Genomic DNA, 27,609 nt, shown 5'->3' with positions numbered 1-27,609 from the left:
GCAAAACTTACACAAGCCACCACTTTACCTAGCTGAAAATGGAAACAAAAGCTTTAAATATTTTGGCATGGCAGTAACAGAAAAGGAGGAAGGAAGAAAATACTGTATGATGTTTTTTTAATATTAAGAGCTGTGGTGGCGCAGTGGTTAGAGTGCAGTACTGCAGGCTACTTCTGCTGATCACCGACTGCTATCAGTTTGGTAGATCGAATCTCACCAGGTTGACGTAGCTTTCATTCCTCCCAAGTTCAGTAAAATGAGGACCCAGATTGTTGGGGCAATATGCTGACTTTGGAAACCGCTTAGAGAGAACTGGAAAGCACTGTTATATATATAACTCTAAGTGCTGCTGCTATATTGTGGTTCAGGCATATAATTTGTATTAAATGTATCAGTGATTTTCAGAGTCCCATATTAATATCATGGGGAAAAGTGTTCCTTGTTTTTTCTAACTCAGGTTAACTTGCTAATGGATGGACATCAGAAAAAACACAGAAGCAAGAAAATGGTAAGGATAATAAACTAAAATATAAACCATAGAAAGTGTTTATAAAATGAACCTAATTTTATTATCTGAGTTAGAGAAATATTTCACTTTTGCAATAAATATGCAGTATAAATTGTGCTTTATGCCTCAACATTTTTAAAGGCTAAATAGGGTGGTAATTACTGGGTGGGGGGAAAAAGTGAGATTAGTTCACATTACTGTGGACATTGCTAATTCAAGTGTACTGAATGGTACTGTTTACTATTCTGGGAGAAAAAATGGATTTGGGGAACTGGGGAATACTAGAGAAGAAGTGAAAAATAATACACATATATAAACAATAATTTTACTTTCATAATTAATTTACTATGATATAGTACAATCCCATAGCTATTATATAGATATTATATAAGAGTATGAAGTAGCAAATTAACCTAATCATACTTTTCCATATTGTCTTATAACTCTCATAAATTAATTGATAAGATTTTTTTATTATTATTGAGTTCCAAATTTTACCAGGAAGGATTATCAGAAGCTTATTAGATAGCTGCCACTCGAAACTGTCGCTCCCTTCTTTTGTATTCCAAATCTAGACCTGAATAATTTCACCATTAGTTACTTTGGGTATCTTTTTATGCAAAAGTAGAATATAAATTCAAACAATGCTAATAAATGTGAAATATTCTGTAGAGCTTGTTTTGCCTTCTTGCTTCGCTTTGGAAGTTCAAAGCATATTGCCTTTAAAGAACAGAACCTCTCTACAAATATTCCTTTTTTAGTACATCTGTAAGGGTTTTAACTATGTCTAAAAAAGCCTGGCAGAAGCTGCTATTTGCATGAGTCTATATTAGCATTAGAATAGAATAGAATAGAATAGAATAGAATAGAATTCATTATTGGCCAAGTGTGATTGGAAACACAAGGTCTTTGGTGCATATGCTCTCAGTATACATCAGTATACATTAAAAAATACATTTGTCAAGAATCATGGGGTACAACACTTAATGGTACAATCATAGGGGTCAAATAAGCAATTAGGAAACAATCAATATTAATAGATACAGTATCTTAAGGATACAAGCAACAAGTTACAGTCATACAGTCATAAGTGGGAAGAGATGGGTGATAGGAATCATGAGAAAAAACTAGTAATAGTAGTGCAGACCAATAAATAGTTTGACAATGTCGAGAGGATTATTTGTTTAGCAGAGTGATGGCATTCAGGAAAAAATTGTTCTTGTGTCTAAAGTTTCTTACTGACAATTTAACCTTGCCATGCATATCAAACTTTTACAAAGGGATCATTTTAAAACCAAATAAGCACTAAATGTAATTCATGGTGGTCCATTAGCATACGGCACATACATGTTTTGAGATTAGGGAAAACTTTTTCTTTGTAATGGGTGATATATGTTCAGACTAGAGTGACAACATTTAAACTAGAGTGATGTTCAAATTTCATAAACATCAGATGAAGGAGAAAATAAATATTTAAAAATACTGTGCCATAAAGTTACAATCAAATAAAGGGATATGAATGAATAATCATCGTGCAATATCGTTGTCACTTTGTGCCTTTACTTACACAATAATTTTACCGATGTTCTGAAATGCCTTCTCCACAAATTCTCGGACACTGTGGACTTCACCAGTAGCTATTACAAAATCCTCTGGTTCATCCATCTGCAACATTAGCCACATTGCCTGTGGAAAGAAAAGTAAATTCTGATTAGTCACCAGGATAGAAATTAGGGATCTGTGAGTTCTAGCTGGATTTAGCTATGAAAAACTAGCTGGGTGACTCAGCCCAATCTAACCTCACAGAGTTAGATTTGTGCGGGAAATAGGAGAAAGAAGCATTGTAACATATGTCTGCCATATGTTTGAGCTATTTACAAGAAAAATAATAATTAAATGACATGTAAATAAAATAAATAAATATTCTTAATCTTATTTGGTACTATTTATTTGTTTGTTTGTTTATTGATTGATTGATTGATTGATTGGATTTGTATGCCCCAAACTCAAAACCCAATTTTACTCAAGGTTTCTTGTGCTGTTCTAATCTTTAGCCTGCATCTCACCAATGGAGAGGTCCATGTAATGTAGTGATACTCAGTCTGTATTTGCAAAATATTATTTAGTTTATATTAGAGGGGGGGGAAACCCTGATCCCCCCCCAAAAAAAACCCTATATGTCGTCCTACAATATAAGAACACTTACCTGTATTACATATTTTAATCTATCCCAAATTTACCACCAATAGTCATGTAAAGATAAAAGCGGGGTGCTGCTTTTAACCTTTCTGGAAAACCAAAAGTTTATCCAAAAGTGTATTCAACTGTTTTCCGGAATAACTGTTTATTTTCTATCAACAGTGCTAGTTGTCCTTGTAATCTGGTCTGTAACAAAGTGGACAAACTGTGAGCAGACAAACTGTGAGCAGAACAGATGTTAATGTTCCAGGGACAAATATACCATTTGTTATGGACAAATGGACCATCAGAGTGGTGCCTTCTAAGTATACTGAAAATCAAAACAGCTTGATATGGCCTCTAACTGCTAAACAACAGAGATTCTTCATTCTATTAAGGTATTTTTCGTTCTTCCAATGGCATTTTCCTTTGCGTACGCAGCTTAGGGATACTTATGGATCACTTTAAGATTCACTTTGCCAAAACAGTGTGGAATTTCTTTCATCAATTATGACTTATAATTATCCATTTCAATGATCAAGAATAAAAGTCACCGTTATAGTTATATACTGTACATAGTAAATAGATGATAGCTTTACTGCATTCTTTGCTGTTTGACATACTGTGTGAAATGCTGGTCTATAAACATAGTGTTGGTTATGACCTATAAAGCCGGACCAGACTATCTCAGGGACCGCCTTCTGCTGCACGAATCCCAGCGACCAGTTAGGTCCCACAGAGTGGGTCTTCTCCGGGTCCTGTCAACTAAACAATGTCGCTTGGCGGGACCCAGGGGAAGAGCCTTCTCTGTGGCGGCCCCGGCCCTCTGGAACCAACTCCCCCCAGAGATTAGAATTGCTCCCACCCTCCTTGCCTTTCGTAAGCTTCTTAAAACCCACCTGTGCCGCCAGGCATGGGGGAATTGAGATGCTCTTTCCCCCTAGGCCTTTACAATTTTATGCATGGTATGTCTGTATGTATGTTGGTTTTACAATAGTGGTTTTTAACTGTTTATATTGGATTGTCATATGCTGTTTACTACTGTTGTTAGCCGCCCCGAGTCTATGGAGAGGGGCGGCATACAAATCCAATGAAATAAAATAAAATCAAATAAATAAATGAATGAAAATGTAAATGAGTTAAAACTTTTATTTTACACATCTTAAATGCTGCCTAGTTGTGACTGCTTCTGTTTTATTTCGTGAAGAGCAACACAGTGTTTGGATTTTTGTGTCACATTGCTTTCATTCTCAGTAGGCTTTTCTCTTGAATAGTATCCTATGTGAATGCCATGAAAGCTGCTACCATTTTGGTGGTAGGTTAAAAATATATTTCTCTGAAATAAAATAAGATTGGAGTATTGGTTTTGAACTTTTTTGCTTAATTGTGTTTGACAAATTTTAGTAGCCAAATGCATGCTTGAATTATTTAGGAAATTTAAAAAGTAAAGACATAAATCTGATTTTGTTTTGCCTACAATGTTAACATAATTTAACTGAAATAAAAAAGATGCATTATTAAGGACAAAAGATGGACAACTATATCCAGGTTTTAAATAAATAAATGCAAATATCCATTATAAGGCACATACAGCTTCACCTATTTTACTTAGCTGGACCTGTTGGTGTAAATGTGGTTTCAGTACTAAACAGTTAACGCAGAGGAAACAAAGAAGAGAAATAATGACAATAAATATCTTCAGCATCCCACAGTAGGTTAGTAACTGAGCCAGGAACAGAACTTCAGGTTTCTAGACTCCCAGTCTAGTACTCAATCAACCAGACCACACTGCTATATATCTGGAAAAAAACTTACTGCTGCTAAGTCCTTTCAAAATGAATGAAATATTTTTAATCCCTTTGTGAAAGAAACAGAGAGCTACCTGTAAAGTTGAACTCCTTTTTAATAAATAATCAGCATGCAAACACAATAATTCAAACTATCCCCATATGGTATAAAGGGGCTGTTATCTTGTAGGATAACCCACAATGCTATTTGCATTGACCTCGTCACATCACATTTAAAGAAAACAACTTTAGTAGGTCCCCAGATGCTAGTGGATACTCTGCAAATCAGATTAATGTAAGCTCTGGGACAGCTCAGTTACTTTTGGTAAATACCACCTGAACTGTTCAGATTCCACTCCTATTCCTCAAATCAGAAATATATACGAAATACAGGTATGCTCACATAAGTATTGTAGTTGCAAGTCATTTTTACAGTTAAAAGCTAAAGCTTGAGTTTAGTAGTATCTTCCAGTCCTGCAGCTGAACTAATAGTTGCAATGCATTTAATTATTGGGTAAATATATAGGATGTCTTTATATTTGTATGCTAAATCAGATGTGATATCTTAGCCATTTCTTATTATTATATTATTAATATATATACTGTATATATTAATATATTCTTAATATATTTCATTTTATTTTAATTATTCTACATCAGGGGTGTCAAACTCAATTTCATTGAGGGCCGCAACAGGGTTGTGTTTGACCTGACCAGGGTTGTGTGTATGAGGCCAGAGGGCAAGGACAGCTCAACATCACTCGTATTGGGGGCAAGTGACACTGTTTCTTACAGTGCAGCCCTCTGCCAGCGAAAACAGAGCTTGGGAGGGCTGCTCATTTTCATTGACAGGAGCACCGCGGACTGGTCTTTTACAGTTTAACAGGGTGGCCCCGCGGGCCAGATCTAAGCCATACTATCTGTACTGTTCCCACCCTACTGGCCTTCCGCAAGGCCACAAAGACCTGGCTTTGCTGGCAGGTCTGGGGGACATGAATTTGACATCTGTCGTGGCCGAATCGTGTTGAATGGTATATATGTGTATTGATTGGACACCTGAGTTGTGGGGTTTTTAACTGGGGTTTTATAGCTTTAGATTGCTATATTTGACTTCTTTTTATTGTATTTGTATCTTTTTTATATTATTGTAAGCCACCCCGAGTCCTTCGGGATTGGGCAGCATATAAGTCCAAATGAATGAATGAATGAATGAATGAATGAATGAATGAATGAATGAATGAATGAATGAATAATAAGCAAGCAAGCAAACAAGCAAGCATTCTGCAGGCTGGATCTTGCTCCTGGGCCTTATGTTTCATATCACTGATCTACATGCTTAATTAAGGGTTTCAACTGGACGGTAGAATAGTTTGTTAATGTTTTAGCCTTGGATAATGTTCGACTTCTTTTACTGTTTTGTATCTATTTATTGTATTCATACTGTTGTTGTAAGCCGCCCCGAGTCCTTCGGGATTGGGCGGCATAGAAGTTGAATGAATGAATGAATGAATGAATGAATGAATAAATAAAAACTTGACATACACATGACTTTGAAAGGAAGTCTTAATTCTAAACTCTTACTGCTTTTCCTTCATTTATACATATATGTTTCTTAAGTGCACAAAAAGTAGATTAAGGTAACATTTAAAGATACACTCCCTAGATTACAGAGGAAATCTTCATCAACTTATTATATCTACTGAGTCTACGGAGAGGGGCGGCATACAAATCCAATAAATTATTATTATTACTATTACTACTACTACTACTACTACTACTACTACTATTATTAGTATTATTATTATTATTATTATTATTATTATTATATACTGTAATGATAATTGTTAGAGATATTCTGAAAACCTCTAATAATTATAGCAAGAAATGTAGAAATACTATAAGTTTAAAGGCTAATATTTAATTTATTACAAATCTGATTCAAATTAACATAATACCAAATTCGGGTCATACAATAACTTCATTATTTCTTACTAATATCACTGTTGATTATGTGTATATAGTAGTGCAATGATACATACTACATTACCTGGTTAATAAAATAATAAAACCAATAAATATTATATTGTGCCTAGAGTTCACATATAATATTATTAATTAGTCCAGCAACTTTCATATTGTATAATTTTACTGCATTTACTGCAGTTATCAAACATATTAAAATCCTTCAAGACAAGATTTCTAAAACGTATCAGTGCGAATCACCATATACAAGACTGCAATGTATGGTATGAATAAGTAAATAATTTTTGTGTCATGCTGACTCTGACACTATGTGTTTCTGATGTGTTCTAAAGCCCTTTTAACTTTATATCAAATGCAACAATAAAATGTATAAAATATCTAATTAGGAAAAGTTTAGTTTTGCTACAATTACTATTTCAAACATATTTTAAAATGTAGCTTCATAGTTAATACCAACTTTGTTTTATCTTTTTATAACTGCTTATTTTATAATATAGTTACTGATCATGGATATATCGGTATACAGTTCAGTCTTATTTAAAAAAATGAAAGGATAAAAATCTAATAACAATAGAAAATAGTTAGGAAACACAGTTAAGTAGAAATGTGTACATTTGACTATTCAGTTATCAAACATCTCGAGTTTCCTCTTCCCATCTACACGAAAGGATGGATTTTTGACTCGTTCATTTCTGACTTTATATTGTAATGACTTCAGGATCAGAATAAATACAAAAAAAAACCCCTGCAACTATTATGGAATTGATTACTGGTTTGATAAAGGAGAAAATCTTTGTTAAACTTCAATGGAGTATAATGAACAATCGCTGATTGCAAGTATAGAACCTATGACATGCTAAATTAGAAGATAAATAACCCTGTGTGCAGAATGATAATATTGCCTGAATTGCTGTAAAGCTGCGGCCTACTGGATCCCATCATAATGCTAGACCATGTCCAGAATACAAAGGCCTCTGTGCAATAGGTATTCATCCGTTCATCTCTTTATACAGCTGTAGAGTGTTTTGGTCCATTTGTTCTCTGATGGGGCTGCACAACTGAGCTAAAAGTTCACCAATTCTCACCTTCCTGTTCACATGCTGAACACTGTGACCCGTGACATGGCTAAGCCTCTATCTGTGATAAAATTCGCCGCTTGACTTTGGCTGCCTTTTAACTATCCTGAGGTTACACACTAAAGGCAAAGACAGAAATTTTCTAAACGTTATTAACAAAATGATCCAATTGGAACTCTAGTCTTTTCGGAATACACAGATAAGTGACAATAACAGAAAGTAAAATAAATCCATAGAACAGCTGAATTTATTGAGAAATTGTTGCTTTAATGCTTGAGATTTTTCAAGAATTCCAAACATGAGTTTGTAATCTGCTACATGGGGAAATAGACAAAATCCAATTGTGGCACGAAGTCTAATTTTTCATCTGTGACCCCATTCATTTTTAATTCACAGCAATGAATACTAAATTTATTTTTTATTTATTTTATTTATTTATTCCATTTTTTAATGCTGTCCTGATCCTTAGACTCAGGGCTGCTTACAATATGTTAGCAATAGCACTTTTTAACAGAGCCAGCATATTGCCCCCACAATCCGGGTCCTCATTTGACCCACCTCGGAAGGATGGAAGGCTGACTCAACCTTGAGCCGGTGATGAGATGTGAACCGATGACCTAGAGTCAGCTTTAGTGGCCTGCAGTATGGCACATGGGCATATAGTTGGGGTGAAATCCTCCCAGTTCGCTCATGCGCGTTGCTCATGAGAGAGCTGGTCACAATGGCAGTGCGAGGCTCCGCCCACCCACCTTGATACCGCCATTTGAGTTCTTTTACCCTCTGCGCATGAACAGAATGCTTTGCACATGTGCAGAGGATAAAAGAACCCAAATGACGGTGTCTGTATAGTCTGGAGGACAGAAGGAAAAGGGGGGACATGATTGAAACATTTAAATATGTTAAAGGGTTAAATAAGGTTCAGGAGGGAAGTGTTTTTAATAGGAAAGTGAACACAAGAACAAGGGGACACAATCTGAAGTTAGTTGGGGGAAAGATCAAAAGCAACATGAGAAAATATTATCTTACTGAAAGAGTAGTAGATCCTTGGAACAATCTTCCAGCAGACGTGGTTGGTAAATCCACAGTAACTGAATTTAAACATGCCTGGGATAAACATATATCCATTGTAAGATAAAATACAGGAAATAGTATAAGGGCAGACTAGATGGACCATGAGGTCTTTTTCTGCCGTCAGTCTTCTATGTTTCTATGTCTGGTTGGGTGGATGGAGCCTCATGGTGCCTTTGTGACCGACACGCACGAGCGAACCGGGAACATTTTACCCCTGCATATAGCATAGCCATCATATGGACATTTTCGTCATTATTTTCTTAAATATATGATTTGCATGCACATCAGGAATAGGTTCCCAACATTATTTTTTTGAAAGATGTAATAATATAGCCACAATGATGATCAAAAGCAGCATTTTTAAACTTACAACATGGATCCCAGTCTTGATTTGTAAACAAATAAATGGAAAATAAAATGAGCATGGGAATTCATTGCTGACATTAACTTTACAGAATAAGATGTTATGCCAAGGATATTACACTAGTAATTCCTGGCTAAGTTTGGCAGTTGAAATGTTTTGATGTCGAGAGACAAGTAAGCATTCATATAGGCTAACATCTTTGCAGAAAGAACCGTTTTTCTCTCTTACTTTCTCTTTCTCTCTCTGCATTTGTGTGAGAGAGTATAATTGCATAAATGTTTCAAGCAATTGTAGTCATGTCTCACCAATCTAGAATACCAACCAAAACTTATTAACTGTGCTGTCATCCATTAATACAACTCTTGTTAATCAAAGCTCACTTTAACTACATTTCTTGCCTCCTTACCATAAAGGAAGCATTCATGTGCTCATGGTAGCAAGACCGACCTCTACAGTGTCTTGATTGTGGGGTAAACCTTGTGAAACCTTTCGCTTGTTCATTTCCTCAGTTATTTCTAATTCTTTGTCACCCAGAATTGTTTGCCAGTACTTGCTTTTATGACTTGGAGAAACATACTCTTGTGTCATCAGAGATAGTATCTATAGTAGAGTGGAAACTGGTATACTATCACCAGCGGTGAGCAGCCACTTAACTTGCTACCCGGACGTTCCTCGGGGGCTGACACGGGCATGTATGATCCCGACATGTGCGCATGCGTGCCCCACGCAAGATTTAGCTTCTGAGCAGCAAGATGTTATGCCAAGGATATTACACTAGTAATTCCCGGCTAAGTTTGGCAGTTGAAATGTTTTGCTTTGCCTGGTTGCTTCCCTGATTCCTCCTCTTGCTTCCCCCCCCCACTTCAATAAAGTTTTGCTTTGCACAGGCACAAATAACTCACATGTGGAGGAACTGTTGGGTTCTCTTTTGAAATTCAGCAGCACTGCTACAAAACTGGGAGATTTCTACATACTGATTCTATGTATTTCTCCTTGCCAGTCCCTTCCCTTCATTTACTGTTAGGAGAGCCTCCTGCAAACAGAGCCAATCGTTCTGATTTTTCAATCTTTTTTTTAATAGTGCAGGAATCAGGGAAGCAACTGGGGAAAGTAGAAGGACAACTCCAGTAGATAAAGGGATACGGTGGAGATATGAGGGTGTTTTCCAGTCCAAACCAGGAGTGGGTTCCAACTTGCGGGAGGTTCGCTCCCTCCCTCTCTCGCCACGTGGGGGGCACCTTGAGACCGCGTGTAATGGGGCGGGGGGGAAGTAAGCCAAAAAAAAAGATGGCAACTGCATGCATACTGCCAGAACTCAGCTTGTGTGCATGTTTAGAAGGAAAAATAAAATTAAATATATATATATAAAAAGATGGTGACGCCCATGGATCCAGTTTGATGATGTCATCATGACATCATCAGCGAGTTGCTACCGGTTCAGGTGAACCAGTCCGAACTGGGAAGAGCCCACTCGAGGTAGATATGGAAACAAAGGTTTTGTTAGGTGCCATCTCTTTCTGGTTTATTTGTAAATGATGACCTATCTCCTATACAAAATCTAAGAGAATGAAGCATCCTTGTCCCTCATGGTCCGGGGAGCCCTGATCAGTAGCTTTAGCTAGAAATGTTAAACTTCCTCTTTTAGGCCTGACCTATATCCTGTTCTATACTAAAGAATTCCTCTAGCTCTCTTGATTAGCTTCTTCATTTATGCGCTTGTCAAATAGACAAGCTGGAGCATGTTTTCCTACAAATAATTATTTTTCCCCCATCAGTAACCTGCTTTAAATGTGGCCATTGGGCTCAGAAACAAGTCTTCCTCTTGTTAAAAAATGAAGAGTTTTTGGGGATCTCAATTTCCATTGAGACCCCCCAAAACTCTTTATTTTTTACAAGAATAAACCAATGCAGTTTCTTAGCATGCTGTAATGCTCAGGAAGGACAGTACTAAACAAAGAATAGTGGGGCTTTTTCCCCCTTGTGAAACTCCTTGGACTATGTAAATTTAAGAGCTGGCAATAGAAGAAAATGCTTAAGAATAGGCACAGTATAAGCTAGATAAACTTTAAAGTATGAACTCTGAAAAACTTTTGCTCTTAATTCATTCTAAAATTTTCATCTTTTGCTTGGAGTGAATGCACAATGCCCCTACTGTATTGTCAAACCTAAATTCAATGTTGTCTTCTTCCTGGTATCAGTGAATGTCAAATGATTGTTTCTTCAACATACAAAAGTATTTGTGTAAGGCTTTATTTCTGATCTTTAGAAATTTTTGCCAGAGGCAAAATGAAACAGAAAGCTGTTTGTTGGGAAAGTTCACTGACAAAAGAAGTTTAATATACATGTCACCCTTCACTTTTCTTCTTTCTTTCTTTTTTTTTTCTTGTAAAGGTTCAGAATTATTTTTTTATACAGGTGTTTTGTGTGCATACACGCGTGGGTGGGTGTGTATGTTATCCTGAAACCATGGTGTATAGATAAGACAGTCCTCAACAACTTTGTGCAAAATTTCTGTTGTTAAGCGAAACAATTGTTAAGGGAGTTGTGTCCCATTTTATGAACTTTTCTGACACAGTTGATAAGTGACATGGTGATTAAGTGAATCTGGCTTCCCCATTGACTTTGCTTGTCAGAAGGTTGCAAAAGGTGATCCCATGACACCCCCAGGACACCGCAACCATCAAAAATGTAAGATGATTGCCAAGCATCTAAATTTTGATCATGTGACTATGGGGATGCTGCAACAGTCATATAGTAACTTCTTTCAATGCCATTGTAACTTTACATGGCCAGCAGATCTAGCAAAGAAAGAAATATTGAAGAATTTGAGTAGAATTTTCTTCATAGGCTGGCTTAAATCATACATATGACGTGAAAAGGAATTGATAAGCCCAGAGTACAATGTTGGCAATTCCGTACTCTATCTGTGATTGTGGAATGGTTTTAAGGATAGCAAAACAGAACACACACACCCTGCAAAAAAAAAAAATCAATCTGCACTGAGCACTGTCATTTGTAATTGTGTTCATAGTACATTGAATTCAGTTGAATTGAATACTTTATTTGGCCAAATGTGATTAGACATACAAGGGATATGCCTACAGGGCAGAAGCTCTCAGAACACATGCAAAGCAACAATATGATTAGTCATAATAATAATATCAAAAAGAGGGTAAGAGAGATAATAAAAAGGATAAATAATAATACTACAGCCATAATACTACAGCCATACTACCATATTTTTCAGAGTATAAGATACATCTTTTTCCTCCCCAGAAGAGGCTGATTGGCTGCGTCTTATACTCTGAATGTAGCTTTTTCTCCCCCAGCTCTAACTAGCTGCTAACAATCTTCCCAGTTCTTACCTTGCAGGCCCTTTCATTGTTTCCCTCTGCGAAGAATGTTTTCCAAGCCCTAAGTCTTTGCAGGGTTTTTTCATTACTCTAACTTGCTCCAAATAAGTTTCTTTCAAGCCCTAACCAGGTGCTAATGATGTTCCCAGCTCTTACCGCTTGCAAGCTCTTTCATTGTTACTCTCTGCTAAGAATGTTTTCTAAACCCTGTCTTTGTAGGGGGGTTTTTCATTCTCTATTTGCTTTTAATGTTTCTTTCCAGCCCTAACCAGGTGCTAACAATGTTCCCAGCTCTTCCCATCTTGCAAGCTCTTTCATTGTTACTCTGCGAAGAATGTTTTCCAAGCCCTAAGACTTTGCAAGGTTTTTTCCATTGCTCTACTTGCTCCAAATATTTCTTTCCAGGTGCTAATGATGTTCCCAGCTCTTACTGGCTTACAAGCTCTTTTATTGTTACTCTCTCCAAATAAAGTTGTTTTTAAAGCCCTAACCAGGGGATAAAATAATGTGCTGAAGCTGACCAGACTAAGAACGCTAGCCAGATGAATACCTGGTTAGCAGATTCTTTTCCCTATTTTCCTCCCCAAAAACTAAGATGCGTCTTATACTCCGGTGCCTCTTATACTCTGAAAAATACGGTATATGGTAAATACACAAAGGAATTAGATGTTTAGCAGAGTGATGATGAGGGGAAAAAACATCATTTTGTCTACTTGTTTTGGCCTGCAATGAATGCCATGTAATTCCATCCCAAAAGAAGGAGTTGAAACAGTTCATGTCCAGGGGGGCTCTGAACATAAACTGTTTCAATTCCTTCCCTTGGGATGGAACTATGGAAAACAGGCTAATTGCAAATAATAATAATAATAATAATAATAATAATAATTATTATTATTATTATTATTATTAATAGATTTGTAGGACTCAGGGCGGCTCACAACAATAACAGTACAATGAACAGTAATACGAATCCAATATTAATAAAAACTAGAATTAAAACCCATTAATATTAAAGAACAATCAATACTACACAGTCATATCACTCTCAAAGGCTAAAGTCAGAAAGGGGGGGAAGGGAATTAGTTTCCCCCCCATGCCTGGCAACATAAATGGGTCTTCAACATCTTACAGAAGGCAAGGAGGGTGGGGGCAATTCGAATCTCCAGGGGAGTTGATTCCAGAGGGCTGGGGCCGCCACAGAGAAGGCTCTTCCCCTAGGTCCCACCAGACGACATTGTTTAGTCGACGGAACCCAGAGAAGGCTAACTCTGTGGGACCTAATTGGCTGCTGGGATTCGTGCGGCAGAAGGCGGTCCCATAGGTATTCTGGTCCGATGCCATGTAGGGCTTCATAGGTCATTACCAACACTTTGAATTGTTCTTTCTGCAGTCTTAACTATCTGTTAGAGTCTGTACCTGGCATGTTTAGTGGCCATACCAAAACTGAATTGTCTATCTACTAATCAATAACAACAATTTATGAAAGGATTTCTTTTAGCGCAACACATAGCCTATAGCAGTGACACACATAACACAGGTAGCAGATGGAACCATATCTGCTGACACACAAACCATTGCTCTAGCTTAGCGCCAGTGTGCATGTGCAGCTCTTGGAGGGTGTTTTCAGCTTCCAGAGGGGTGGGAGAGGGCATTTTCTCTCTCTCCAGGCTCTAGCAAAGCCTCTGAAGCCTGGGGAGGCTGAAAAACGAGCGTACTGGGCCTACCGGAAAGCAGGAAATGAATTATTTCCAGCCTTGAGAGGGCCTCCTGGGGGTGGGGAGCGGAGGAAGCCATTTTTACCCTGTCCAGACATTAAATTTTGGGTGTGGGCACTTGTGCGTGTGCGATAGCATGCACATGTGCACTTTCAGCACTTGAGGAAAAAAAGTTTCGCCATCCCTGGTCTATAGCCTGGTCTATTTTGTATCTTAAGGAGATGTACCTGGTCCCATTCTTGACTAAACATTTAGGAAATTTTCAGGAAACTTTCTATTTCATTAAGCTGCAGTCAGTTGCCTATATATTTACAATGTCTATCTGCTTTTTGCTTTCTGTGTTTTTAATAGTGAAAATAGAAAAGAAGAGTATAGTTTGTTTTCAGAAATAAGGCTGTGATCAAACCTGCTTATATGAAGATTTAACTGAAAGAAGCATCTGAATATGTCCTTAAAAGAAAGGTCATGACAACAATTTATTGAAAAACCAAAATATAAACAACAGGAGAAAACTGAAGGAGGATTTTTGATACTTGGAAAATAATAAACATCAAAAAGAATCAATACACAATCTTATTTCTTGAAATCTTTGTTCCTAAACCAAACTGCTATTATTTTTGTTGTTTTTGATTATGTTGTTATTATTATTTCAAAAAATACGAAGAATGCTTCCAAGTTTTACCTTTTATGAAATTCAGAAGAAACATTTTTAAAGCATCAACTTACATAGCTTCAAGTATTAATTTCTCTTATATACAAATAAAGCACAAATATTCTATTAAAAAAATCCGAAAACCTCAAAAGCAGCCACCCTATTTAATCAACTTAATCGCTGTATGAGTGAAGGGTGGTACCCAGAATGTGGTTAGACACAGCAGACATTGGAATGAATGCTAGGAAAGGACTAGTCAAGGCCATTTTTTTTTACAAAGAACCTTAGTCAACTTTCAAGGGAAGTATTGGTTTGTTGCTATAACAACTTAATCCCTTTAAAGCCATTCATCATGCAGGGTGCATTGATCACCATGATGCAAGAATTGGGTAGCTGATTTGCTTGGTTCGGATTAAAGAATTCATGCAATTCTGTCTCATTGCTTAAAAGAAAATAGGATTAAACATGTACTTTGCACAGAGAGACGATCTCACTTTCAACCAGGAAGCATTATGTTTATTATAAAGGAAACAAAAGAGAAAGCACTTCAGCATCACTTGCAAATATATGGAGCTTTAAGTGAATGTGTCTAATAGATATTTATAATTTAAAACAGAAGAGTGTGATGAAATCTTAAGACTGAATACATGGCTATAGGACAAAGAAAGAATAGTAAGGCTATGATTGTATTGATGGAATGTGAACTCACAGAAAATTGTATATGTATTTTTTTCTTTCATCACTCTAATGGTAATAAAATATTCCTTTTAAATGGTTTGAATTAATAAAACAAATGTTTCAATCGCTTTCATGCTACAGAAGCATGTAGGCAGACTAGGAGGTTCACTGGAACTACATATGCTATTTTTTCGTTTTCAATCTAGAATTCTGACTAGAGGCAAAAATGGTCAGGCTCAAACTGTTCTACTTCAGACCCATTATGCAAAGACTCCACTTTTGGTTGAGACCTCTACTGCTTTGATAAACTTGGCCAGGCAGAAGAGACCTCACCTGTCTAAAATGCCAAAGCCAGAGGTGGATTCCTCCCAATTCGGAGTGTTTTGGTTGAACTGGTAGCCACCCACTGGTGTTGTCATGATGATTTATTTATTTATTGGATTTGTATGCCGCCCCTCTCCGCAGACTCGGGGCGGCTAACAACAGTAATAAAAACAGCATGTAAATCCAATACTAAAACAGCTAAAAAACCCTTATTTGTAAAACCAAACATACATACAAACAAGCATACCATGCATAAATTGTAAAGGCCTAGGGGGAAAGAATATCTCAGTTCCCCCATGCCTGACGACAGAGGTGGGTTTTAAGGAGCTTATGAAAGGTGAGGAGGTTGGGGGCAATTCTAATCTCTGGGGGGAGTTGGTTCCAGAGGGCCGGGGCCGCCACAGAGAAGGCTCTTCCCCTGGGCCCCGCCAAACGACATTGTTTTGTTGACGGGACCCGGAGAAGGCCCACTCTGTGGGACCTAACCGGTTGCTGGGATTCGTGCGGCAGGAGGCGGTCTCGTAGATACCCTGGTCCAGTGCCATGGAGGGCTTTATAGATGATGACCAACACTTTGAATTGTGACCGGAAATTGATTGGCAACCAATGCAGACTGCGGAGTGTTGGTGTTAAATGGGCATTTTTGAGGAAGCCCATGATTGCTCTCGCAGCTACATTCTGCACGATCTGAAGTTTCCGAACACTTTTCAAAAGTAGCCCCATGTAGAGAGCATTACAGTAGTCAAGGGCATGAGTGACTGTGAGCAGTGACCCCCGGTCCAACTTTCCGGATATAATAGAACCGGTTGGGTCAGTGCCGGTCCGTGGGCACCACCATCTTTTTTGGGAATTTTTAAAGATTGTTTTGAATTTTTTTTCCATTTTTTTTTTAGCGTGTGCAGAAGCCTAGTTCCGGCACTGCACATGTGTCACCATCTTGTTTTTACCCTTTTTTTTGGGGGGGGGGGGTGTTAGCACATAAGAACATAAGAAGAGCACAAAGCACATGCGCAGCTATGCGGTGCAGTGATGTGGGAGGAAGTGAACCGGCAATGAGGTAAGTTAGAAACCACCCAGCTGGCAAATTCTATAAAAGAGAAGGAAAGTAAAGCCAGAGCACATTACATTGTGTACATGCAAAACCAAGGCACTGTCATTCTATATTAAGATAGGAATTCCTAGATTAGCACAACAATATTGAAGATATAAAAAGTCTACACACTTCAGTTAAAATGCCAGGTTTGGGAGACATAAAAAAAATCAGACCAAGATTTTTTTTCCACCTTTAATATACACAAGCTGTACAATTCAATTGAAACCACACCAGCATGGTACTGTATGATTTTATTGTTATTTTTCCTCCCAAAAGATTTCAGTTTTTCAGTTGAATTGCACATCTTATACGTTATATTAAAAGTGGGAAACAAATAAGTGATTTATCTTGATTTGGTGGGTTTTTTTTACATCTCTAGAACCTGAGAGTTTAACAGAGGTGTGTAGGCTTTCTCTATCAACTGGATATAGTTTGGACTTCAAGTGAAAGCTTTCATTGTGACTCCATTTTATTTGTTTTGCCTAAGAAAAAAGTTTCAGGTGACACCATAATTGACTAATTATTCAATTTATGTTAAAACTTGCTCCTATATGCTAGATCATTTCTTTCATACTTATTATGCAAAATAGGAAACAATCGCTTTCAAACAACGGTAAAAGTGCTTATAGTGCTCGACTGTATTAGAAAGGCTGAGACTTAGGTTTCTGCCCTATTATGGAGGGTGGTTGTGAGGGATCTTGGGCATATCATCTTGAATAAGAAAGATACAGGTAGACCTCAATTTATAACTGTTCATTTAGTAACCATTCAAAGTTACAACAACACTGAAAAAAGTAACTTAGGACCTTTTTCACACTTACAAAGGAAAGACTTAATGAACTCAATCTGTATAATCTGGAGGACAGAAGGAAAAGGGGGGACATGATCGAAACATTTAAATATGTTAAAGGGTTAAATAAGGTTCAGGAGGGAAGTGTTTTTAATAGGAAAGTGAACACAAGAACAAGGGGACACAATCTGAAGTTAGTTGGGGGAAAGATCAGAAGCAACATGAGAAAATATTATTTGACTGAAAGAGTAGTAGATCCTTGGAACAAACTTCCAGCAGACGTGGTTGGTAAATCTACTGAATTTAAACATGCCTGGGATAAGCATATATCCATCCTAAGATAAAAATACAGGAAATAGTATAAGGGCAGACTAGATGGATCATGAGGTCTTTTTCTGCCGTCAATCTTCTGTGTTTATATGTTTCTACAACTGTTGCAGCATCTTCATGGTCACAGGATCAACATTCAGACAAGTGGCAATTGGTTCGTATTTATTATGGTTGCAGTGTCCGGGGGTCAAGTGAGAACATTCTGTGACCTTCTTACAAGCAAACGCTATGGGGAAGACAGATTCACTTAACAACCATGCTAATTTAACAGTTGCAGTGATTCACTTAACAACTGGGTCATAAAATGGTCAAAAAAAGGTCATAAAATGGAACAAAATTCACCTACCAAATATTTCGCTGAGCAACAAAAATTTTGGGCTCAGTTATGGTCATAACTCAAGGACTATCTGCATTCCATCTGAATACCTGGGAATTCCTGAACAGCCCAGGACCCCAGGGCACAAGATATCTCCTTCCGATAGGTTACATGACCGGACTATTAAAGCATAAGAATTTATCAGCAGTCAATTCAATTCAATTCAATTTATTAGATTTGTATGCCACCCCTCTCCGAAGACTCGGGGTGGCTCACAACAATAATAAAAACAATATTCTAGTGAAAACAAATCTAATATTAAAAAAGCACATAAAACCCTATCATATTTTAAAAAGCAAACAACATATACATACCCAAACATAAATATAAAAAAGCCTGGGAGAAAGGTGTCTCAACTCCCCCATGCCTGGCGGTATAGATGGGTCTTAAGTAATTTACGAAAAACAAGCTCTAATCTCCGGGGGGAGTTGATTCCAGAGGGCCGGGGCTGCCACAGAGAAGGCTCTTCCCCTGGGGCCCGCCAAACAACATTGTTTGGTCGATGGGACCCGGAGAAGGCCAACTCTGTGGGACCTTATCGATCGCTGGGATTTGTGCAGTAGCAGGTGGTTCCGGAGGTACTCTAGTCCAATGCCATGCAGGGCTTTAAAGGTCATAACCAACACTTTGAATTGTGACCGGAAACTGATCGGCAGCCAATGCAGGCCACGGAGTGTTGCAGAAACGTGGGCGAATCTAGGAAGCCCCACGATGGCTCTCGCGGCCACGTTCTGCACAATCTGAAGTTTCCGAACACTTTTCAGAGGTAGCCCCATGTAGAGAGTGTTGCAGTAATCAAACCTCGAGGTGATGAGGGCATGAGCGACTGTGAGCAATGACTCCCTGTCCAAATAGTCAGGCAGGCAGCTTCAATGGGCAGCTTCAAATAATGTGTTTCGACATACTTATCAGTGCCTCATGAAGTCTTTTTGATCAAAGTTTATATGAGAAGTAACGTTGAGGTAATATTTTTACTAATTAAAATATTATGAAGTGCATAAATGTCCAAATTCTTCCCAACTGAAACTGGTTTCCTGGAGCCAGACCTAAAAGTCTGCTCCTAATTACAACATTAACACTTAGGGGATGAAGTACTTTTGAAGAATATCACGGAAGCTTAACCTACTTCACCGCTTTGTTATGATGATAACACAAAGAAAACCTCCCTGTCAATTCCCTTTAGCTTCTGGAGGAAAGAGGGATATTAATCTATCACGTTATTTTAAAGTACTGTATTTGCAAAATTTATGTATTTAAACCAAAAAGGTTTGCTTTTAAAAAAAATATGACAAAGGAAAGTATCATTTTATATTTGATATATTGGGGAGGAGGAGTACACATTACTTTTAAAGCATATGTTCATAATAAATCTGGACTATAGTAAACTGTATTTTTTAAAGGTACTAAGGTTGCCTTTTCATTTGATAAAAAATGAAAATATAGAAAAGTGTCTAGCTATTATTTCTGAACTGTATTCTCATCAACCTATTTGTTCTTACTAAACCACTTAATTCTAGATTATTTTAAACTAAGGCAGATTCATGTTTTCATTTTGCCCTGGGTAGCTTGCAACAGTTTTCGTGAAAAGAAAAAAGAAAAATCCCCCCTGAGATGTGGGAGTATTCTCTGTGGTTGAAAAATAATATCCTTAAACATTTAAACCAACTTCATCGCAGAAGGAATAAGGACATGTCTGTTAGAAGATTTCTATGAGTAATGTAATTAAAACAAATCCAAGTATCTCCGGGACTGTCTTCTGCTGCACGAATCCCAGCGACCAGTTAGGTCCCACAGAGTTGGCCTTCTCCGGGTCCCGTCGACTAAACAATGTCGTTTGGCGGGGCCCAGGGGAAGAGCCTTCTATGTGGCAGCCCCGACCCTCTGGAACCAACTCCCCCCAGATATCAGAGTTGCCCCCACCCTCCTTGCCTTTCATAAGCTCCTTAAAACCCACCTCTGTCGTCAGGCATGGGGGAATTGAGATATTCCCTTCCCCCCTATAAAATTTATGCATGGTATGTCGATGTGTATGATTGGTTTCTTAAATTGGGGTTTTTTACATTACTTTTAATATTAGATTTGTTCATATTGTCTTTTTACTGTTGTTAGCTGCCCCGAGTCTACGGAGAGTGGCGGCATACAAATCTAATAAATAAATAAATAAATAAATAAATAAATAAATAAATAAATAAATAAATAAATAAATAAATAAATAAATAAAAACAAACAAACAAACAAACAAACAAACAAACAAAGTAAAAAGTATTGCAGGATTGCGCTCTGAGAAATGAATCTTAAACACATTTGACATTATACAAGTCAATATGCCCATACATTTACATCAAATTATACAACTGCTAATGAACAGTTAAACCTCCTCGTTCAGTATCTTTTAACTTAAAGCAACACAGGGGAAAGGCACTGGAGTGAAACAAGATCCATTATTTTCTTGGACTGCTCTTTCCATTTATCTGATGTATCCCACACAAACAGCGTAAATCAGACCTCCCTTGAATTCCACTTTTCCACTGCAACTCTTCCCAGTCCCCGTGGTGAACCCCTGAGTCAAGCCAGATGGGATTGGTAGAGGGATGTCAAGGAAGTGCTGAAAAGGTGGCAGATGGGTCTGGAGCTAGTTTTTCAACAAATCTCTGGGGGCTCTTGTTTTGCAATTTCTCAGGAATGTTTAATTCTCCTCATTCCTTCCCGGAGTCTCTCTGGAGGGGTCATGGAGGCCTGTGACATCCCTGGAGGGCACTGCCTAACTAAATTAGCATGAGATAACTTCGGACTGTCTCCCAAACAAGAAAATAGAAAGGAGAGAATTTCATTAAAAGCAGAAGACTAGGGGATCCAAGTTAATCCCAGCCCTGAGCAGCAGCAGAAAAGTTTTGTGTTTATATAGGACTCCCAGTCTCTGTTACAGAGTTCACTGCTTATAATATAAAGCTGCGTTAAGTGCACGACTTGACCTCAGTTGACCAAATTTTGGATTTATAATAAAGACAAAAAGTGAGTTTGGTGGCTTTAAAGAGTTTGATTAGCAGCTGTTCAGCCTATTTGTGTGTCATTCTGTCAAGTGCAGATATCCAATGGCGAAAGATAAACATTTTCAGTGCTTCAGTCTTATATGAGCTTTTAGAACAGGAAACATGAGCAGTTTAATATGCAGGCCTATTGGAACTCATATATACAATTGCAGATTTCAGTTTTCATTAGTAAAGCAAATACAGTATACCTCCAAAACTCACATGGACAATTCAAGCAGGCACTTTTATGCCCTGTATGTGGAAAATAAACCTGTTCTCATAAGCATGGAGATCATAAAGTGATTTTATTCCAAACTCCTAGTACAGAACATTTTTCAGTACAGCAAAATATAATACACAATTTTTAAAATAGCTTAAAATAAAATACAGCAGTTTTTTTAAAGTACCAAGTCAAAAAACCTTATTATATTCCAAAATAAAATAATTAAAGTTACTTTAGAATGTGGACAAAGACTTAAAGACAGCAAAGAATGTTTGTTTCTAGAAAGCATGATATTTTGTTTGTTTATTCATTTTTATTAGCTTTTTTGAAGAAACCTACATTTGAGAAAGAATACTATAATTGAATTTTTCATTATTGTTGACCTATTATCCACAAATAGAAGTGAGATGTATAGGAGAACCTATCAGGTTTCAGATACCCTGAGAAATAAGCTTCCTTACTATTGAGCCTGCTGGGAGTTGTAGCCCAACAACTCTCTGTAATAAAATAGTCATCATAGGAAGCAAAAAGTTATATATGTAGCACAGGATTTCCATTTACTTTTACAGTATTTTTAACTAGTACTTGAATTGCAGTCTTGCTTATTCCTAATAGAAATGTGGGATTATAGCACAATAGATGGCTAGTGCTTATTATGCAAGTGTTGCATGCATATTCAAGAATAATGAACTTACATACATTTCTCTAAAGTTATGATGATGTACTTTAATTTTAATTTAGAGTTTACCAATACATTTGACACATCTATAGCAGTATACGTAAAGGTAGCCTATGTACAATAGAGTTTTAATTGATTTTAGTTTATTGTAGTTTCTTTCTCTGAACATTTTGTCATATTGTTTTTCAGTTTGGATTGGAATGTACCGTAGTTCTCATACACAACGTGTTGTAATGATTATTTGCAGTCTAAACAAAAACAAATCCTACTTTTTAAAAAAATCTCAGGGAAGAACAAACTGGACCCAGCCTTCCTTCCCTTATTCCCATGGCCTACTTTTCTGATGTAGATTTGGGGAAACATTCCTATTCTAAATGTTTGTTTTCTAAACGTTACTAAATAAGAGTTAAATATTCCAATGTATAATAACAACTTTTGACAGAAAGATCCGGATTGAAGAACGGTACTATACAGGCTTATCACCTGAGTACTCTTCACACACTCTGCTTTCTTGCTCTGAATCTGACACAGACTCAGAAATATGCAGGAAGTATCAGTTTTTCGGAAAGCAAGGGGGTAGTTGCGGTACAGGCTCCATCTTAATTATTTCCTGGAGGTCTGTCTGAGGACATTTTGCATCCTAAGTTAACAGCTCAATGTTCTCTGTCTTATTTCCAGAAGGCAATCCCTATAACTCATTTTGGTTAAGTATGTGAGTTGACAAATTGGATAAGACTTAGCAGAAAAAAATGTATTTCAATTAAGATAGTAAGCAGCATTAGTACAGCAAACTTTTTTTCCAAAAAAAAAAAATCACATTTACGATCTATTATGCTCCACTGGGACATCCCCTGTCACTAAAGAAAGCTGGTTTTAGAAAATTAACTTCATTAGTTTTTTGTAATTACAAAAATAATAATTTCTGGCCTTGTTAAGTTGCAAAATATTTTTTATTTTTCTCTTTTGTTTTGCCCCTATCTTTTCTGAGTGTAAAAAATATTTCTTCAAAAATAAAATCATATTTACGATCTGTTATGCTTCATTGGGAAAGCTGGTTTTAGAAAATTAACTTCATTAGTTTTTGTAAGTACAAAAATAATAATTTCTGGCCTTGTTCAGCTGCAAAATATTTTTTATTTTTCTCTTTTGTTTTGCCCCTATCTTTTCTGAGTGTAAAAAATATGTCTTAAAAAAAAATCACATTTACGATCTGTTATGCTTCATTGGGAAAGCTAGTTTTAGAAAATTAACTTCATTAGTTTTTGTAAGAAAAATAATAATTTCTGGCCTTGTTAAGCTGCAAAATATTTTTTATTTTTCTCTTTTGTTTTGCCTTTATCTTTTCTGTGTGTAAAAATATTACAAATCTATAAAAGATAACAAAGCTTTTCTCTTCTATCTCCTGCTTTATTAAAAATAAAGAAGAGGGTAACAAACGGTATATTTAGCATTAAATCACATACAGAGATAGTCCTTGAGATGATGGTAAATGGGATTGGGATTTCCATCACTAAATGATGCAATCATAAAGTGCAACATCATGTGACGGAATCACTTAATGACAGCAGTCACTGTTGTCATCACTAAGTGAGAATGGTGGACCATTAAATGAGCACCTACTCACAACTTTCTACTGATTTCTCAAAACTAGTTGGCAGCGAAGCCAGCAGAAAGTTGCAGGTCATAGATGGCATGAGAATAGGCTTCCAGCAGTGATAAGAGGCTGCTTAGATAAGAGGAAATAAGGGCACATGGCTGGTGGGAGAGACATGGCACAAGCATTGTTTTATGGCGAGTGAGAGAACATGGCTCATAAGTGGCAGGGGAGACACAACGTAAATGTGGTGGGGCTTTGAATAGCTGCTGCAAGATAGGGGAGGATGAGCTCGTGGTCATGAGTGGGGTGAAACTTGAAGAGCATGAGTGGGTAAGGGAGAGTGTATAATGCATACACAGCATTGCCACCAGATTTGCAGCTGGGTGAACAATAGCCATCAACATATAGTCCTTAATGGAACTACATCTACATGAAGGAAAGCATGCAGTAGGGTAACTCAAGGTCCTGTTTTAGACCTATGTTGTGGCCCGCCAGCAGCCCATGCAGCTGGTAACTGAAGAGGCTGATGTGGTGATGCACCAGTGGCCTATGCAGCTGGCACGTGGCTTGGATAGTGAGGAGGCTGGAGGGGACTCAGCGCCAGAGATGGAGATTCATCCAGGACCTTCAGAACCTCCAGAAGTGACGAGGAAAAAGAGGAGAAGCCTATTCTTAATGCATCAGTATGCAGAACTGCCAAAAGGCAGGAATGGTTCCTCAAGGGGAAGTCTCCTCGGGAATAAGGCTTGGGGCTAATTGGCCACGCTCCTAGCTTATTTAAAGGATGGCTGTGAAGGAGCCAATTTGCAGAAAACAACATCATTCATAATCAATAGTGTCTTGAGTTCAGAAACATCTGATTGACTCTTGTTCTTTCTCTTGGCATTTTTCCTGCAAATTGTTTCTGGGCATTTTGCCAACCACCTTAAGATTGCTGTTATCTACAAGTCTGTTTACTCAGAATTGAGTTATTATTTCGTGGATTTGTGCTGGCTGTTAATGAAGTTGAGTTAACAGACCATGTTCAGTAAAGAATGTTTTAAACTGTATTTGTGTTTGACAACTACTAAGAAAGCTCATTAGTAGTCCTTAATTAGTAAACTAATTAAGTCTTTGGAGAGGGGCGGCATACAAATCTAATAAATACAAATACAAACTAAGGTTTGTACAGACTTTGTGTGTGCTGAGTTCTTTGTGGTCCGTAGCTGGGGCAGAACAGCCTAGAATAAGTAATTCTCAACTTACCACAGTTCATTTAGTGACTGTTGAAAGTTACAACAGGAATTTTTTTAAAGCGACTTATGACCCTTTTTTCACACTTATGCCCATTGCAGCAGACTCATGGTCATGTGATCAAAATTCAGACCCTTTGTCAACTGATTCATATTTATGATGCTTGCAGTGTCCTGGGATCATGTGAACATCTTTTATGACCTTCGGACAAGCAAAGTCAATAGGGAAGCCAGATTTACTTAACAATCATGTTACTAACTTAACAACTTCAGTGGTTCACTTAACAACTGTAGCAAGAAAACTCATAAAATCAGGCAAAATAAGAAATGTTGGGTTCAATCGTGGTCATAGGTCAAGGGCTTCAACATCTTCAGAAATGATTTAGAGAAGGGGTAGAAGGGGAAACTCATCAAATTTGGACCATACCAACAAGATGCAGTTCAGGGGAGAAAAAAGTCATGTCCTGAACTTAGGCAGGAAAAAACAAAAAATAAATGCATAGGTATAGAATACGTGGTACCTGGCTCAATAGTAGAAACTGTGAAACGGATGGACCGTTGAACTTACCTGAACGGTCTTCTCGCTGCACTGTGAGGAGAGTCCAATGTGGGTTGTTCTTCAGCCTCATTGGCAGGGACTGAGTTAAAAATTAACATAATTATGTCCCGCCCCCCTCTACCTCCTCAGGTTCAGTCAAGAAAAACGAAGGAATAGTGTAAACAAACCAATTTTATTAACTAAGAAGTTAAACTGGTAACGAACTGAACCCCTGGGCCAAGAAGCCGGGAGGGTTTGGACTCTCCTCACAGTGCAGCGAGAAGACCGTTCAGGTAAGTTCAACGGTCCTTCTCCCCTGCACTGTTCGGAGAGTCCAATTTGGGATATACCCAAGCAAACCAACTAGGGCGGGATAGGCTGGACCAGGGGTGTCTGAACACAAACCCGTTGCAGCACTCTGCGACCGAATGCCGCTTCCGATGAAGCGAATGAGTCTATACGGTAGTGTCTGATGAAAGTCGTGGGGGCCGCCCAGGTTGCGGCCCGACAGATGTCATCGATTGACGCCTGTGTGTTCCAGGCGGCAGTGGTGGCTGCACTTCTGGTAGAGTGAGCCGTGATTGTCCTTGGCAAAGGTGTCCCACGTGTCCTGTATGCCTCCATAATGCAGGACCGGATCCATCGGCTGATAGTTTTAGAGGACACCTTGTTGCCCATGGATCCTGGGAAGAAGGAAACGAATAATGCTTCTGATTTCCTGAAAGAGCTGGTCCGTCGAATGTAAATCTTTAGAGCTCTACGGACGTCCACTTTGTGCCAGCGTAAGACTGACGGGTGTGAGCCGTGGGTACAGAAGTCCGGTAATATTATGTCCTGGGATCTATGAAATCTTGTGTTGACCTTCGGCAGAAAGCTGGGATCTAACCGAAGAGTAACCCGATCTGGGTGGAACACGCAAAGGTCCGGCCGGACTGACAATGCCGCGAGTTCCGACACCCTGCGAGCAGATGTGATGGCCACTAAGAACGCTACTTTGATTGATAGAAGGCGAAGCGTGATTTCTCTCAGTGGTTCAAAAGGAGGTCCTGTAAGGGCCTGTAAGACCAAAGTCAAATCCCAGGATGGGAAGTGATGGATAACTGGAGGAGAAAGATTCGAGGCTCCTCGGAGAAAGTCTTTAACCCATGGATGATGGGAAATCGGTCGAAGGGGGTCTGGTCTTAAGACCGTGGCGATAGCTGCCACCTGCCTGCGAAGGGTGTTTGGGGTCAACCCTTCGTCCAGCCCCTTCTGTAGGAAGTCTAATAGATGTAAGATGGAGGCTGAGCGAGGGGGGATCTCTCGAGCTCTGCAGAATCTACAAAACGCTGCCCATGTCGCTTGGTAAATGCGAGTTGTTGACGGGCGTCGAGCCGATTGGATGGTATGGATGACCTTTTCCGACAGGGATTCCGCCCTCAAGCGGTCCCCCTCAATCTCCACACGGCAAGCCTCCACCACTGAGGCTCTGGGTGCACCAACGACCCCTGGGTGAGGGAGAGTCTGTGGTATGGGATCCTCCATGGCGGGGAGGTTGAGAGGTCCATCAAGTCCGCGAACCATGGTCGTCTGGGCCAAAAGGGGGCGACGAGAATCACTTCCGCCTGCTCCGAGAGTATCTTGGAGACTACCCTGGGTAGAAGGCAAGTCGGAGGGAAGGCGTAGAGTAGACCCCTTGGCCATGGGGAGAGGAGCGCATTGATACGGTCGGCTCCCGGGCACGGGAACCGGGAGTAGAATCGGACCACTTGGTTGTTGAGGTGGGTCGCGAACAGGTCCACTACCGGTTCCCCATAACGGTGTATAATGTCCTGGAAAACCTCCGGGTTCAATGACCATTCCCCCGGGTCGATGGTTGTGCGGCTCAACCAATCCGCCTGGGTGTTGTCTGATCCTGAGATGTGTTCTGCTTGGATCGAGACCAGGTGTGTTTCCGCCCAAGACATCAGGGAGTGAGCCTCCTCCATCAAACGGCCCGACCTCGTACCTCCCTGATGATTTATATGGGCCCTTGTTGCTACGTTGTCCGTCAT

General features: G+C 38.6%; 1 protein-coding gene across 2 annotated transcripts in view; it reads right to left on the bottom strand.

Moving 5' to 3' along the window:
• The window catches only part of GMDS (GDP-mannose 4,6-dehydratase), a 337,377-nt gene that overhangs the window by 101,508 nt on the left and 208,260 nt on the right, over window positions 1-27,609 (bottom strand). For both annotated transcript variants that reach the window (XM_070747167.1, XM_070747166.1), the window contains exon 8: window positions 2,076-2,194. In XM_070747167.1, coding sequence (XP_070603268.1) covers window positions 2,076-2,194 — 119 coding nt within the window. The remainder of the gene's footprint in view (window positions 1-2,075; window positions 2,195-27,609) is intronic.

Source organism: Erythrolamprus reginae, chromosome 3, assembly GCF_031021105.1.
Source record: "Erythrolamprus reginae isolate rEryReg1 chromosome 3, rEryReg1.hap1, whole genome shotgun sequence".
NCBI lineage: Eukaryota > Metazoa > Chordata > Lepidosauria > Squamata > Dipsadidae > Erythrolamprus > Erythrolamprus reginae.
This window is presented reverse-complemented; position numbering and strand designations above follow the sequence as displayed.